The following is a 14,781-nucleotide window of genomic DNA, read 5'->3' on the forward strand; positions in this document are numbered from 1 at the left end:
TAAGTGTTTCAGTCACATCATGTATGTCACATACCCACAGTATATTACCTGTAGCAAAAAGAAAAAAAAATCTCCATCATCCAGAAACAACCACAGATAAGTTTGTGACAAGAACAAGCAGATTACAAAAAGAGGTAATTGAAAAAATTGCCTGGTTTGTTTATGTAACAAACTCTCCTTTCCCTATGATTGAGAACCCACACTTCAGTAACATGCTTCAGTCATTAAGATAGGATACATTCCACCCAACAGAGCAGATGTTGCAGGCAAATTGCTGGATAACGTGTATGAAAAAGAAATTGAGCAATGTGAAAAAGATCTAGAAGGTAAAACTGTTAACTTGAGTCCTGATGGGTGGAGCAATGTCCACAATGATCCTGTTGTATGTGCTTGTGTCACAACAGAAAAAGGGAATGTCTTCCTTACAAAAACAATTGATACATCAGGAAATGCCCGCACAGCAGAATACTTACAAGGAGTAGCAGTAAAAGCTATAACAAACTGTGAAAAAAAATTCAAATGTCTGGTATGCAACTTGGTCACAGACAATACTGCAACTGTATCCAAGATGAGAAGAAATTATTTAGAAGAGAGTAAAGAGAGTCCCAAGCTAATAGCACACGGTTGCAGTGCTCATTTGATGCACCTCCTAGCCAAAGACTTCAGTGGTCCAGAAATAAAGGCTAATGTTGTTGAAATTGCAAAATACTTCCATAACAACCACTTTCAAGCAGCTGCTCTGAAAAAAGTGGGAGGAACCAAGCTAACTATCCCACAAGACATGTGATGGAACTCAGTAGCGGACTATTCGGAGCACTGTATCAAGAACTGGACTAATCTGATGACAGTTTGTGAACAAAATCAAGAAAAAAAATAGATGGCACCGTTACAGCCAAAGTTCTCACCACCGGGCTTAAGAGGAATGTTGAACACATGCTGAGTACCTTGAAGCCTATTTCTGTAGCCTTGAACAAAATGCAGGGAAACTGCTGTTTTATTGCCGACACTGTTGAAATTTGGAAGGAACTGAGTGAGATCTTAAGAAGAGAAACATGCAATGACAGAGTTAAATTACAAGCATTAAAAAAAACCAAACGGGACAAGCACTACTTCCAGGTCATTTTCTTGCAAATATTTTCAATACTCGGTACCAGGGTCAAACCTTAACTGCTGAAGAAGAGATGGCTATGACATGGACTTCCAGCAACCATCCCTCCATAATGCTAACTATAATAAACTTCAGAGCTAAGGGTGAACCATTCAAGATATATATGTTTACTGATGATGTTTTAAAGAAAATCACATCAGTGAACTGGTAAAAGTCACTTAAGCACTTGGATTCGGAGACTGTTGAAGTGATAATCTCACTTTTAACAGCAGTAGCTTCTTTTGCCAGCATAAAAAGAATATTTTCTTCCTTTGGACTAATTCATTCCAAATTGAGAAATCATTTGGAACCTGAAAAAGCAGGAAAGCTTGTTTTTCTTTTCCAGATTATGAACAAACAGGAAAACAGAAGTGAAGATGACTCAGTTAGCTGCAGAAGCCAATATTTTAAGTTTCTGATAATGACCTGGCTGACACAGTCAATTTAATTTTTGGTTTCTTTAAAAAAAAAAAAAAATTCATTTAACTATTTTAGTTAAAAACAATTTTAACAAAAACAAACCTGATTTTAAAAAATGTGGATGTTTAATTAAATTCAAAAATTCATATGCTTGTTCTGGTAAAATATTATGTTTGCTATTGAAAAAAAAAATCCAGAATACATAACGTTGTTGTTTTAGTTAAATAAAACAATTTAAAATGTCTGTTTGGTGATGTACTCCTCCTGTTACAGCATGGCAAGAAAATCCTTCAAATGTTAATCATTAACGCTGTTGAATTGGAGATAGTTCACCTCCCAATGACTTCATAAATATCTGTTTCAATTACCTTTGGTAAATGAAATAACTAATCATTCATTTCCTGATACAGCTGTAAAACTAATCTGAAAAGTTTTCAAAATAAATCCCTTTAAAAATGTACAGTGTGTACCTGCTAAAAAATGAAACCTACATCTATCTCTGAGTTGTGAAGAATATGTATTAACGTTGTAACAACCAACAAAAATGTACTTTTATGTTGAAATCCATGATTAAATCAAGTCTTCCTGACTAGTGACTTAAATCAATTTAATTTAAATCATGCCTTAAATCAATTTGATTTGAATCAAATCCACCCTGTCATAAACACTACTGCTTTTACAACGTTGGCTGAGTGTCACTGTTGATGCTGAGGGTAGGGGTGCATTGTTCACTTTCTGTTGAAGAGTAGTTATCAATAGTTCGCTGTCAAATGGGGAGGACATATCTAGTGAGGTCACACAAGAGTCTGTCCTGGACTGGTACTATTCAACATTTTCATTAATGACTTGGATTACACAGTGGAGAGCATGCGTATAGGATGACATTAAGCTGGCAGGGGTCACAAGCAATTTGGAGGATGAGCTAGAATTCAAAAAGACCTTGACACACCGGAGAATTGGTTTGAAATCAACAAGACTGAAAAATTCAATAAAGACAAGTGCAAATTACTACCCTTAGGAAGAAGAAAAACAAATGCACAATTATCAAATGGAGACTAACTGGCTAGGCAGTAATACTGCAGAAAAGGAACTGGGGGTTATAGTGGAGCACAAATTGAATAGGAGGCAACAGTGGGATGCAGTTGCAAAAAAGTCTAATATTCTAAAGCGCATTAACAAAAGTGTTGGAAGACAGAGACATCAAGTACTGCCCCACTCTACTCAGCACTGCTGAGGCCTGAGCAGGAGTACTGTGTCCAGTTCTGGGCATCACATTTTAGGAAAGATGTGGAAAAACTGGAGGCAGTCCAGAGAAGAGCAATAAAAAGGATAAAAGACTTGGAAAACCTGATCTTTAAGAAAGGTTAAGAAAAACTGTACATGTTTAGTCATGAAAAATGAAGACTGAAGGGATGGGCAACAGGTTAGACTAACACTTGTCAGGGATGGTCTAGGGGTAGACTTGGTACTGCCACAGCACGAGGTCTGGACTTGAGGTCCCTTACAGCCCTATGTTTCTATGTTTACATTATAAAGGTTATTACTTAATTTTGTTATGGCTGGCCACCCACCAAAAAACAGAAAATTCTCATCATCTGTCAAGGAAGACAAAAATACAAGCAAATATTTGTGTGTGCATTTTTTAAATAAATATGTATATACAATGCGCACACAAATATTTCTTTGTATTTTTATCTTCCTTGATAGGGGAAAAGATTTTTGTTTCATAGGTCACCAGCAATAGAAGACTGTAGTTCATTAGCTTTGTTCTCATTCTGCAGTTCACATCAATTAAAGCCGGCCTGCACAACATATGGCCAGTGGGCCACATGCGGCCCGCAGAGGCTCACTGTGCAGCCCGTGGCGGGGCATCAAAGGGCTCTCGGCTGCCCACAGTGGCGGGGAGCTCAGAGCCCTTTAAATCCCAGCTGCGGCCAGGATAAAAAAGGCTCTGAGCTGCCCGCAGCCGCAGGGAGCCCTAAACCCTTTAAATCTCAGCCACGGCCGGGATTCAAAGCGCTCTGGGCTGCCCGCAGAGATTCCCAGTCGCGGCTGAGATTTAAAGGGCTCAGGGCTCCCCGCCACCACGGGCAGCCCAGAGCCCTTTGAATCCCGGTGGCAGCTCCAGCGGATGGGCTGGGGCGGGGATTTAAAGGGCTCGGGCTCCCCTCAGCGGCAGAAGCTCTGGGCCCTTTAAATCCCTGCCCCAGCCCCGCAAAGCTCTGGGTTCCCCCAGCCGCCGGAGCCCCAGGCCCTTTAATTTGCCCCGACAGCTCACAGCCACCTCTTCAGCTTGGAGCCCCAGTTGATTTAAAATCAAGTATCACCTCCCCATCCCCAACTTTCCTTTTTGGCCCACAGCTGTTTTGGTGGGGCGGCGCTGGGGAAGGAGGGTGTGCTTCTGCAGGGCTGGGCGGTGCTGGGGCGGGGTGTTTCCGCAGGCCGGGAGGTCCTGGGAGGGAAAGTGTTTCCGCGGGGCTGGGGGGTTTCAGCCTCAGCTGTTTTCTTTGGAGTAATGTGGCCCTCGCCACTTTACAAGTTGTGCAGGCCTGAATTAGAGCTAAGAGGAAAAAAAATCCAAAACGTTAAATAATCTAGTTCTCTGTCAGGGCAGGATCACTGTCTACAATACTGCTTGTATTAGAAGTTCCCAATTCAGTAAACAGATCATCAATGTTTAAGCCTTCTTGCTTCAAATGCAAAGCAGTTTTCAGAAAAACTGACCATACAGAATTATAATGTACTTACCCAGCCCAGATACATTTATAGCTTTCACTGATTTCTTCATTTTATAAAGAACTGTTCGGTCAACATCAAGAGCCTAAAAATGAAAAATATGAATAAATATTAAATGCAAGTTACAAAACAACCGTTGGCTGAGTTAGATATTGGGGAAAATGTTAATGTCCTACTCATTACCATCTTGGCCAACTATAATTTGTAATGATTAAATAAAACTTTTTAAAAATCCATCAGCACCTCTGTTCTGCTGCTCCTCGCCACAGAGACTTTCCTTCCCTTTTCCGTTGGTGATCAACACCACAGTTAAGCCAGTTTTCATCTAGTATTACTATAAGTTTAATATTCCAAAAGAACTGAAAATGTTTACATCGTAAAGCTATTCTTCCTATGTTAAATCATTATTAAAGATGATGGAAACATTTTCAATATACCCTATACTTTGATGCTGATGAAGAACCAAACAACGTCATTTCTCTAGCAATAAGATTTAAAATGACAAATAATTTTGGTTTTCCAAGATAACTTAGAAAGTTCCCGTGGTCAGAAGTGCAATTAATAAACTGACTGCTGAGCTGAACAAAAGAGAGCGCAAATATTTCAACAATACAATAACTTGGTCTTTCACTGTTTATTACTATACGAGGGTTTCACTATCACAACATAAAATTCACATTAAAATCATATTCACGATTCTCCAATACCTATAACAAATGTCTTTCAAAGGAAGAAACGAAGGCAGCAAACCTACTGCTTGCAAAACTGAAGGTGAAATATGGTGAAAAAGTATAGCCTGCAGTTTTTCTGGGATACAGAAGCAGCACTTGTGTTCATGAAAATGAAGCAAAACATGTTGAAAGTGCAGAGACTTCTGGTTTTCAGAAGTGATTAAGTACCCATAGATATCACTGAAGAATAGTATTACAAACCACATGTTTTATTATATATATATATATACTCAAACCAAGATCAGGCTACCATGAGATTTTCCACAAAAATATTATGCCAAATTCATCCTGGCTTAAGTCAATTGACTAATGAAACTGCACCAATGAATTTGCTCCACTGCTTACAGTTATCCTACTGTTAATCGTTTTTATTTAATTTAAATATCAAACAACACATACCAGCCAGTCTCTGAGGCCATTTCTAAATATTTAAAAATACTGAATACAGGAATGAAAATTAACAATGATGTTCAAAAGGGAACTATTATGTGGGACTTGGGTGACCAGATGTCCCAATTTTATAGGAACTGTCCCGATATTTGGGGCTTTGTGTTATATAGGTGCCTATTACCCCTAATCTCATCCCAGTTTTTCACACTTGCTGTCTGGTCACCACATGTGGGACTCATTCAGCTCATGAAGTCAGGAAAAGTCTTTGACGCATGCTTTGAAGGTCAATAAACTTAGATTTTGACCAAACACTAGTCAAAGTGAAATCTTAACATCACACTGCTTGCTTAGCGCACACTCAGCAGTTATAATGAGTATATGTCCATTTTACAGGTTCTATACATCTAGGTATTTGTATCATTCTCCTTAAAGTGGTAGGTAAACACTGAGGTTACGGACTGCCTATCCCCACATACCTAGAGAACTTCAGTGAGTGAACCAAGTTAAAATCATTCTGAGAAGACATTGTATTTGTTGATGTGGCTCTGCTACCTCTCTCTTGGATAATCCAGTCCAAATCTACACAGTAGAATGAAAAATATGAATCCAGCCTGGATTCAGTATCCCATTTTCATTCCTCACCATCAAAAAATAAAAAGTTGGAGTATGGAATTGAAAGGATTTATGGTATAACACAGGGGTCGGCAACCTTTCAGAAGTGGTGTGCCGAGTCTTCATTTATTCACTCTAATTTATGGTTTTGTGTGCCAGTAATATATTTTAACCTTTTTAGAAGGTCTCTTTCTATAAGTCTATAATATAACTAAACCACTGTTGTATGTAAAGTAAATAAGGTTTCAAAATGTTTAAGAAGCTTCATTTAAAATTAAATTGAAATGCAGAGCCTCCCTGGATCAGTGGTCAGGTCCTGGGCAGTGTGAGTGCCACTGAAAATCAGCTTGCGTGCCGCCTTCGGCACACGTGCCATAGGTTATCTATCCCTGGCATAACATATACAGTACATCAATGGTGCTTTATGTTTGTGTTTATCATATACACTTGAAATAAAAATACTGTTTTTAACAAGATGCATGCCAAACTGTCATGATAACATATATATGTCATGTTTTGTCCTTTGAGGAATATGTATAATGTTTAGATTATGCTGAAACCCTGCTGCTTATATATACCTACAGACTGATTAACAGTGATTGCAAAAAAACAAAAATAAAAACCAAACACTATGCACATCAAATACAGCAATTCAGTCACCTTTACAATATTTTCCTTACTATTTTTGGTCTTTTTGTTTGTTTGTTTAACTACTGCCCCTAGGCCTGATTCACCTCTACTTTACTCCAGTGATTTCAGAGGCATTATTCTAATGTAAAACTGAAACAACATGTTGATGAATCAGGCCCTTTATCATTTTAAATGGGAGCTTGTATTTGTTTATCTTTTCTTATGTTAAGAATATCAGCTCTCTTTATTTAGTATGGTTCTTCCTATACTCTCTTCCTCCTATCTGCACAGTTTTCAGCACATGCTAACCATTTTATAGAAAGCTCCAGCTTTTTTGTACATTTCAACTTCAATTCTGTATTTCTTTTTTTAAAAATATGCACAGTCTACATCTACACACATACATACATGCACCAACATGCTCTCAATTTTCTTTTCATTCAATTTCTCTTTGGACTCCTCCAACACTGTGTCAGAAACAATGAAACTTAAAATGGCTTCTGATGTTACAGCCTCTGGCACTCATGTTCACTAATTTAAAATGCTAAATCAATTCTTTGAACTGGAAGAAAGGTAGTTATATAGTTTTTATGACAGGGTCCTTTTATTCTCATAACTGATGTGTCTTGTTTTGAATCATGTACTAAAATTTCACTATTGCAAGATTGTTTATTTTACAATTTATTTATTTTAGCACAAATCTTCTAGGCTGGCCAAATAAATTATTTTCTTGCTCCCAGACAGCTTCTGTAAATGAGCACTTCTACTTGCCTCTTGCAAGAAATAACTGCACTAAATAGAACTCTGATTTTCTAAAAAAAAAAAAAAAAGTAAATATACCGCATAATAATTTACAACAAATATTGCTAGTTCTATAGCAATACAATTGCTGCACTAATCACAGAAATTCCAGGTTAAAAAGAGATCTTCTTGTCCATCCTCCTGTCAGTGGAGAAGATTTCCGTATACTTAAGAAATAAAGTCCTGAGCCCAATCTAGTTTTATATGACGAAGAATGGAGTTCCCACTACTACTAATGTGAGGCTACTTCCCAAACTAATTTATTTTTATTTCTGAACCTATTTGATGCTTCTTTAGTACATCTAGAGATCAGTGTTTTGAGAAATTTGCTGTCTATCAGCATATTTATTTCAATACGTGGTCATTCTGGTTTTATTTCTGTTCTTTTGAAATTCAACTTTTTCCATACTTAAATACTGTATTGGAGCAACAGTGTACAAAAAATAAACCAGGGAATTAATTATGTTCACACATATCATTTTACCTGATCAAGGTACTTTACTAATTTCAGTTAAGGGGACATCAATCTTTTAAAAAAAAATACACTTCTGTGTGAAAATTGTTTTATTTACTATTGGTATAAGAAACATCTGAGTGTATGTCTACACTACCCACCAGATCAGTAGGCAGCAATCAATCCAGCGGGGATCGATTTACTGCATCTAGTCTAGACACGATAAATCAATCCCCGAGCGCTCTCCCGTCTGCTCTTGTACTCCACTGCCACGAGAAGCGCAGGCGGAGTCAACGGGGGAGCAGCTGCAGTCAACTCACTGCAGTGAAGACATCGCGGTAAATAGTTCTAAGTACATTTAAGTCGCATAACTTAGATCGATTTCCCACACACGCACACCCAGTGTAGACCAGGGCTAAGATTCAAGTTCCTGTAGCTGAAGGAGATTGGAAATTTTTTCCAGTTAGTTTACGTTGTGCATTTGACAGTTCTCTGTCTACTGAAGCTTTAATATTTCTCACTGCATGTTCAATTGGTCAGTTTCCCCCTTTGTTTGTGTGGGTCCTTCAAATAGCAACAGGAGACAAAAGCCATTTAAAAAAAAGAAAATATGATTGTAAAGCCACACACAACTGGTATGAGGGAGGTTTACTATGTGAAACTATTTTTACTCTTTTTTAAACTGACTAGAATTCAAGTTGGTTATTGTTAATTAGCCACACCTAAAAGCAATACTCATCTACCCCAATATAATGCCCCCCAATATAACATGAATTCAGATATAACGCAGTAAAGCAGCCCTCTGGGGTGGGGGGAGCTTCACGCTACAGCAGATCAAATCAAGTTCGATATAATGCGCTTTCGCCTATAACACATTTAGATTTTTTGGCTTCCAAGAACAGTGTTATATCGGGGTAGAGGGGTAGTTCCAAGAGCAACTATAGATCAGACACACTGTAAATATATTTTAGGACATAAATTTAACAGGGTATTCAGAAATTACGGTGTTACATATGTGCAAGGGGTTCCATAGGAACAATACATTGAGAATTTTAAACTGACAACTTACAAAACTCAAAACTGTAACATTTCACTGATGTAGTTTACATGCTTTGAATATAAAACACAATCGATTCAGAATACTATCACCAGCTTTAACAAGTTCAGCTTTACTCAATATGACTTAACAAAGGGAATTTCACCAAAGAGTATATTGGAGAGAAAGAAGATTCTCTTTCTGTTAACCTAACTTATTTCAAAATCTACAGCCCTGTAGAAATATTTGGAGTCACTAAGACCACTAATTAGTGAGCAGTCCTTTTATTTTCACATTGGCAAACTAAATGGACATGGTTCCATAAGCCAATTTCCACTGTTAACCACTGCAATGCTTTCCAACGCAGAACAATAAGATGCACCATTCTGTTTATCTTCCCACAGAGAAATCAGTCCTGGTTTTACTGATGCTGGCTGCAATGTTGCTCCACATCTGTTTTATAGATCATGGTCTATTAGGGCATTTACTCATAAAAAAGCCTGTAAGAGTCTATTTCCTATTGGATTAGGTAGAAGGATTCAGAACTGTTGGGAAACACAACACTCACAAATCAATTGATGCATCACAACTAAAGAATCTTGAAACTACCAACGATCTATATTTCTAGCGATCCTAAGGAAGCAATGGCAATTTAGCAATTCAAGTCTAAGTCACTTGAACTGGAATCCTCAAGCTGGGATCCCATTTGTGCCGTATATAAGAAAGTATCTATTTCAAATATATTAACAGATTCACAGATTCAAAAAGCCACAGGGGGCCACTGTGATCATCTAGTCTGACCTCCTGAATAACACAGGCTCCAAAAATAATTCCTATAAAATATTTTTTTAAAAAAAGCATCAAATCTTGATTTAATAAATGTCATGGATGGAGAATTCACAGTGACTCTAGGTTAATTATTCCAGTTGTTAATTACTCTCATCATTAGGGATCTATGCCTTATTTCCAGTCAAATTTGTTTAGCTTCAATTTCCAGTCACTGGGTTATGTTATATCTTCCTCTGCAAGATTGAAGGGTCCATTATTAAATATTTGTTTCCCCATGTAGATATTTTAGACTAATCCAGTCATCCCCTAACCTTCTCTCTGTTAAACTAAATAGATTGAGTTCCATGAGTCTAACACTATAAGGCAGTGGTCCCCAAAATGGGGTTTGTGAACCCCTGGGGGCTCACGGGGAAAAAATTCCCTAATGGCGGACAGAGCTGTCCCTAGGGATCCTGGGCAGCACAGGACTTCCAAGAACTAAGCAGATCAAAGAAAGCATATCTATCAAACTGAGAAGATTTAAACTTCAAGACTCCTTATAAGAAATGGAAAGGGAGGTGGATATTTTTTGCTGTTTTTAAAATTAAATATTGTATTGTTTTGTAAATTATTATGAAGAACAAGTTTAAGCTTTGTTGTAATGTGTGTTTGCCTGAATTGCTCAAGACCTGAATGCGTGTGTAAGAGGAACTCTTTGAGGCTACGTCTACACTACGCCGTATCGGCGGGTTACAATCGATTGCCCGGGATCGATATATCGCGTCTCATCTAGAACGCGATATATCGATCCCCAAGCGCGCTTATATCAATTCCGGAACTCCACCAACCCCAACGGAGTTGCGGAATCGACAGGGGGAGCCGCAGACATCGATCCCGTGCGGTGAGGACGGGTGAGTAATCCGATCTTGGATATTCGACTTCAGCTACGTTATTCACATAGCTGAAGTTGCGTATCTAACATCGATTTTCCCCCGTAGTCTAGACCAGCCCTGAGTTATCTTCTTAGATACCTCCATGCTGTTTCACATCTGATACTTCTTGATGAAACATAGGAGCTTCGTATTATAACAAGCCTATTCAAAGTGATACAAGCTATGAAAGTGAGATCTTGGAACAGTGTTGCTGTTTTCACAATCATAAAAATAAATAGTGTAATGATAAATAACAATAGTGTGTAACCTGCATGTCATAAAAACAAATTTTATATTTCCAAGATCACTGCTTTTATAATTTATACTCAGGTAAAAGAGAAAAGGAGGGGGTTTGCAAGACTTGACATTTTGTTGAAAGGGGTTCACAGGTTGTTAAAGTTTGGGAACCATTGCTATAAGGCATGCTTTCTAAACCTTTAATCACTCTCAGGTTCTTCTCTGAACCCTCTCCAATTTATCAACATCCTTCTTGAATTGTGGACACCAGAACTGGACACAATATTGCAGCAGCACTCACACCACTGTCAAATACAGAGGTAAAATAACCTCTCTACTCCACTCAAGGATTCCTCTATTTATACATTCCAGGTCACATTAGCTCTTTTGGCCACAGCGTCACACTAGGAGCTCATGTTCAGCTGATTATCCAGCACGACCTCCAAATCTTTTTCAAAGTCTCTGCTTTCCAGGACGGCATCCTTAAGTGTGGTCAACATTTTTTGTTCCTAGATGTATACGTTTGCATTTAGCTGTATTAAAAACACATATTGTTAGCGTGCATCCATCTTACCAAGCATTCAAGATCACTCTGAATCAATCATCTGTCTTCTTCATTGTTTACCATTCCCCCAGTTTGTGTGTTATCTACAAAGTTGATCAGTGATGATTTCATGTTTCCTTCCAGGTCATTCATAAAGATGTTAAATAGCATAGATCCAAGAACCGTGGGACCCCACTTGAAACACACCTGCTCTATGATTCCCTGTTTACAATTTCATTTTGAGACCTAGCCAGTTTTTAATCCATTTAATGTGTCATGTTACTTTTATATTGTTCTAGTTTTTTAAAATAAAATATAGTGCAGTACCAAGTCAAATGTCCTACAGAAGACTAAGTATTTTATCAATCAATCTTGTAATCTTATTAAAAAGTATCAAGGTAGCTTAACAGGATCTGTTTTCCATAAACCCATGCCGATTTACATTACATTACCCTCCTTTAATTCTTCATTAATTAAATCCCATATCAGCTGCTCCATTATCTTGCCTCGGACCAGTGTCAGGCTGATAGGCCTATATTTACCCAGGTCACTCCATTTACCCATTTTTAAAACTGGCACAACATTAACTTTCTTCCAGTCTTCTGGAACTTCCCAGTGCAACAAGACTTATTGAAAAAAATCAATATTACCAATCAAGCAAGCCTCTCAACCAGCTCTTTTAAAACTCTTGGAGGCAAGTTATCTGGACCCTCTGATCTAAAGACATCTAACTTTAGAAGCTTCTCTTTAACATCCCCCAGAGGGACTAGTGGAATGTAAAAGAGTTATCACCACCAAATGATGAGATTATATCGTCTGTTTTTCCTCAAATACAGAATAGAAACATTTATTAAACACTACCACCCCATTATTGATGATTTTACCATTTCCATCTAGCAATGGACCAATAACATGATCATGACTTTTTCTTCCTACCATATTTTTAAAAATATCCATAAATAAAACATATATCTACTCTAGGACTAATACAGACACAGATCCAAACAGTTACATCTTAAAACAAATAATACTCTGATTCTGAATTTTAATAATTGCCAGAAATATATCTGACCATTTTGGCAACTGTAGATCCTTTACGTACTTGATGGGTTCCAAGACATTTAGGTAAGTAAGGAACACGCTGCCTGCTGCATATGGCTGAGCAAGAAAGGGGCAACCTTCCAGAAGGCAAATGGACACGGGCAAGGTATTAGGTGATCACTGGGAAGAATGAGCAGAATTAAATCTCTATAATTAGGGCTGGCCTTGTTTATAAAAAAGGTCACTCAATGAAATAAATACTACTAAATAATAAGAGAGACTAAGTATTGAATATTCTTCAATATTCCTTCCAGGAAAACAAAATCTTCTTGCCCTTTCGATGAATACCTCTATGAGATAATGTGAACTCACTGCTGAATAGAAAATCTGCACACTTTTGTCTATCATTACTACTATTTATTATCTGTATTATCGTAGCATGTAGGGGCCCTAATCATAAACCAGGACCCTATTGTGCTAGGCACTGTACAAACACAGAACAAAGAGATGTCCCTTTCCCCTAATGGCTTAAAATCTAAGTATAAGACAAGGCACAACAGATAGATACAGCCAGATGGGGGAGTACAAGTAAACCAGGCAATAGAAGCAGCTGTTAGGGAAAGGAAAGTTGCCAACTATATAGTCAAAACACAGACAACCCAAATTCTTCACAATGTAGCAATGTTGCAACTGCTATAATGTCCAAAGAACACATGATAATGGAACACAGAAAACCCCAGAGTGAAAGATTTGACAATTACTATTTGTCCAAGAAGGAATGTACTTTTTTAGTATCAGGATAATAGGAAATCTACTTGGTAAAAGAGGCAATCAGCAATTTCTGGTGTGCGCTGCCCCCGCCGCCCGCAGTGCCATCTCTGCAGCTCCCATTGGCTGGGAACCGCAGCCAATGGGAGCTGAGGGGCAGCGCCTGTGGGCACAGGCAGCGTGCATCACGCAGAGATGCTTGGCCATGTCTCCTTCTGAGGTAAGCACTGACCAGCCAGAGCCTGCACCCCAACCCCCTACCCCAGGTCAGAACCCACTCCTTCACCCTAACTCCCTCCCAGACCCTGTACACCCACCCACACCCCAACTCCCTGCCCCAGCCCTGAGCCCCCTTCTGCACCCAAACTCCCTTCCGGATCCCACCCCCTAAACCCCCTCCTGCACCCAAACCCCTGCTACAGCCCTGAGCCTCCTCCCAGAGCCTGCACCCCACACCCTAACCCCCTGCTCCAGCCCTGAGCCCACTCTCACACTACAAACCCCTTGGCCCCAGCCCAGAGCACCTCCTGCACTCCAAACCCCTCATCCCCAGCCCAGAGCCTGCACCCAGAGCCCTCTTCTCCTTCCACGCCCCAATCTCCCTCCAACCCTCTGCCCCAGCCCAGTGAAAGGGAGGGAAGGGAGAGCGAGTGACTGAGGGAGGGGGGCCTCAGAGAAGGGAGTGCTCAGGGCAAGAGTATTCAGTTTTATGCAACTAGAAAATCTGGCAACCCTCTTTCAAGCCTAAAACTGAATATTCCCCAACAACAATAGATCAGGGTTTACAAAACATATCCAACACCCACTAGACCAAAGCGGCCTACAAGCCAAGGTAAAAAATATCTATGATTATCTCCCTTGCCTGCCCCCTCTCCCATCCCCACACACACCTCAAGACCACGCTCCACAAAAGTCACATCCCTTTAAAACAGTTGTGGACTTCATTTAGCTGAAGTATTTTGTCAATCAATTCTGTATTAAAATTCATTAAAAATTAAACTGATTACTATGAATAGTCAAAAATATAGCATATATTCAACAGTTTTTAATTGTTCTTTTAGTAACAGTTGCTGACTTGTATTTGACAAGCTACATGGCTGGTCAATTACTACAATGTATTTATCAAATCAGTCTTCAAATAATGTTCAGATTGATCAAATAATTCACCCAACAATTTTAAAAAAGCCCCATGTACTACATTTTCTTTCCCTTCCTACACTCTCTTATCCATCAAAAAGCATGAGGTATATTTACCTGTTACCTTCCCTGTCTGATTCCAGCATCCCCTTTTCTCTCTCCTGACTTTTTCCCTCCTATACTGTGTTCTCTTCTTCCTCTTAGGTACAGGCTCCCGCTTCTACTCCCAAAATCTCCCGCAGTACTTGACAACTGACCAACTGCTATGTACAAGCAGGAATCAGCCGCAAGAACAATGTTCTGCAGCCCTTACTCACTCATTCAAATGAAGTCTTGTTTACATGGTGAAATTCACTGGCATAGCTATTGCAGAATATTATATAATAAGCTATTCGGC

The 14,781-nt window shown here is 39.0% G+C and overlaps 2 protein-coding genes across 3 annotated transcripts in view; one reads left to right on the forward strand and one right to left on the reverse strand.

The window, feature by feature from the left end:
* Positions 1–14,781, forward strand: part of ADAM17 (ADAM metallopeptidase domain 17) — a 443,735-nt gene that overhangs the window by 336,633 nt on the left and 92,321 nt on the right. The window lies entirely within an intron of this gene.
* Positions 1–14,781, reverse strand: part of ASAP2 (ArfGAP with SH3 domain, ankyrin repeat and PH domain 2) — a 192,536-nt gene that overhangs the window by 158,854 nt on the left and 18,901 nt on the right. For both annotated transcript variants that reach the window (XM_032795190.2, XM_032795188.2), the window contains exon 2: positions 4,316–4,388. In XM_032795190.2, the coding sequence (XP_032651081.1) occupies positions 4,316–4,388 (73 nt within the window). The remainder of the gene's footprint in view (positions 1–4,315; positions 4,389–14,781) is intronic.

This window comes from Chelonoidis abingdonii, chromosome 3 (genome assembly GCF_003597395.2).
Source record: "Chelonoidis abingdonii isolate Lonesome George chromosome 3, CheloAbing_2.0, whole genome shotgun sequence".
NCBI classification, from domain to species: Eukaryota; Metazoa; Chordata; order Testudines; family Testudinidae; genus Chelonoidis; species Chelonoidis abingdonii.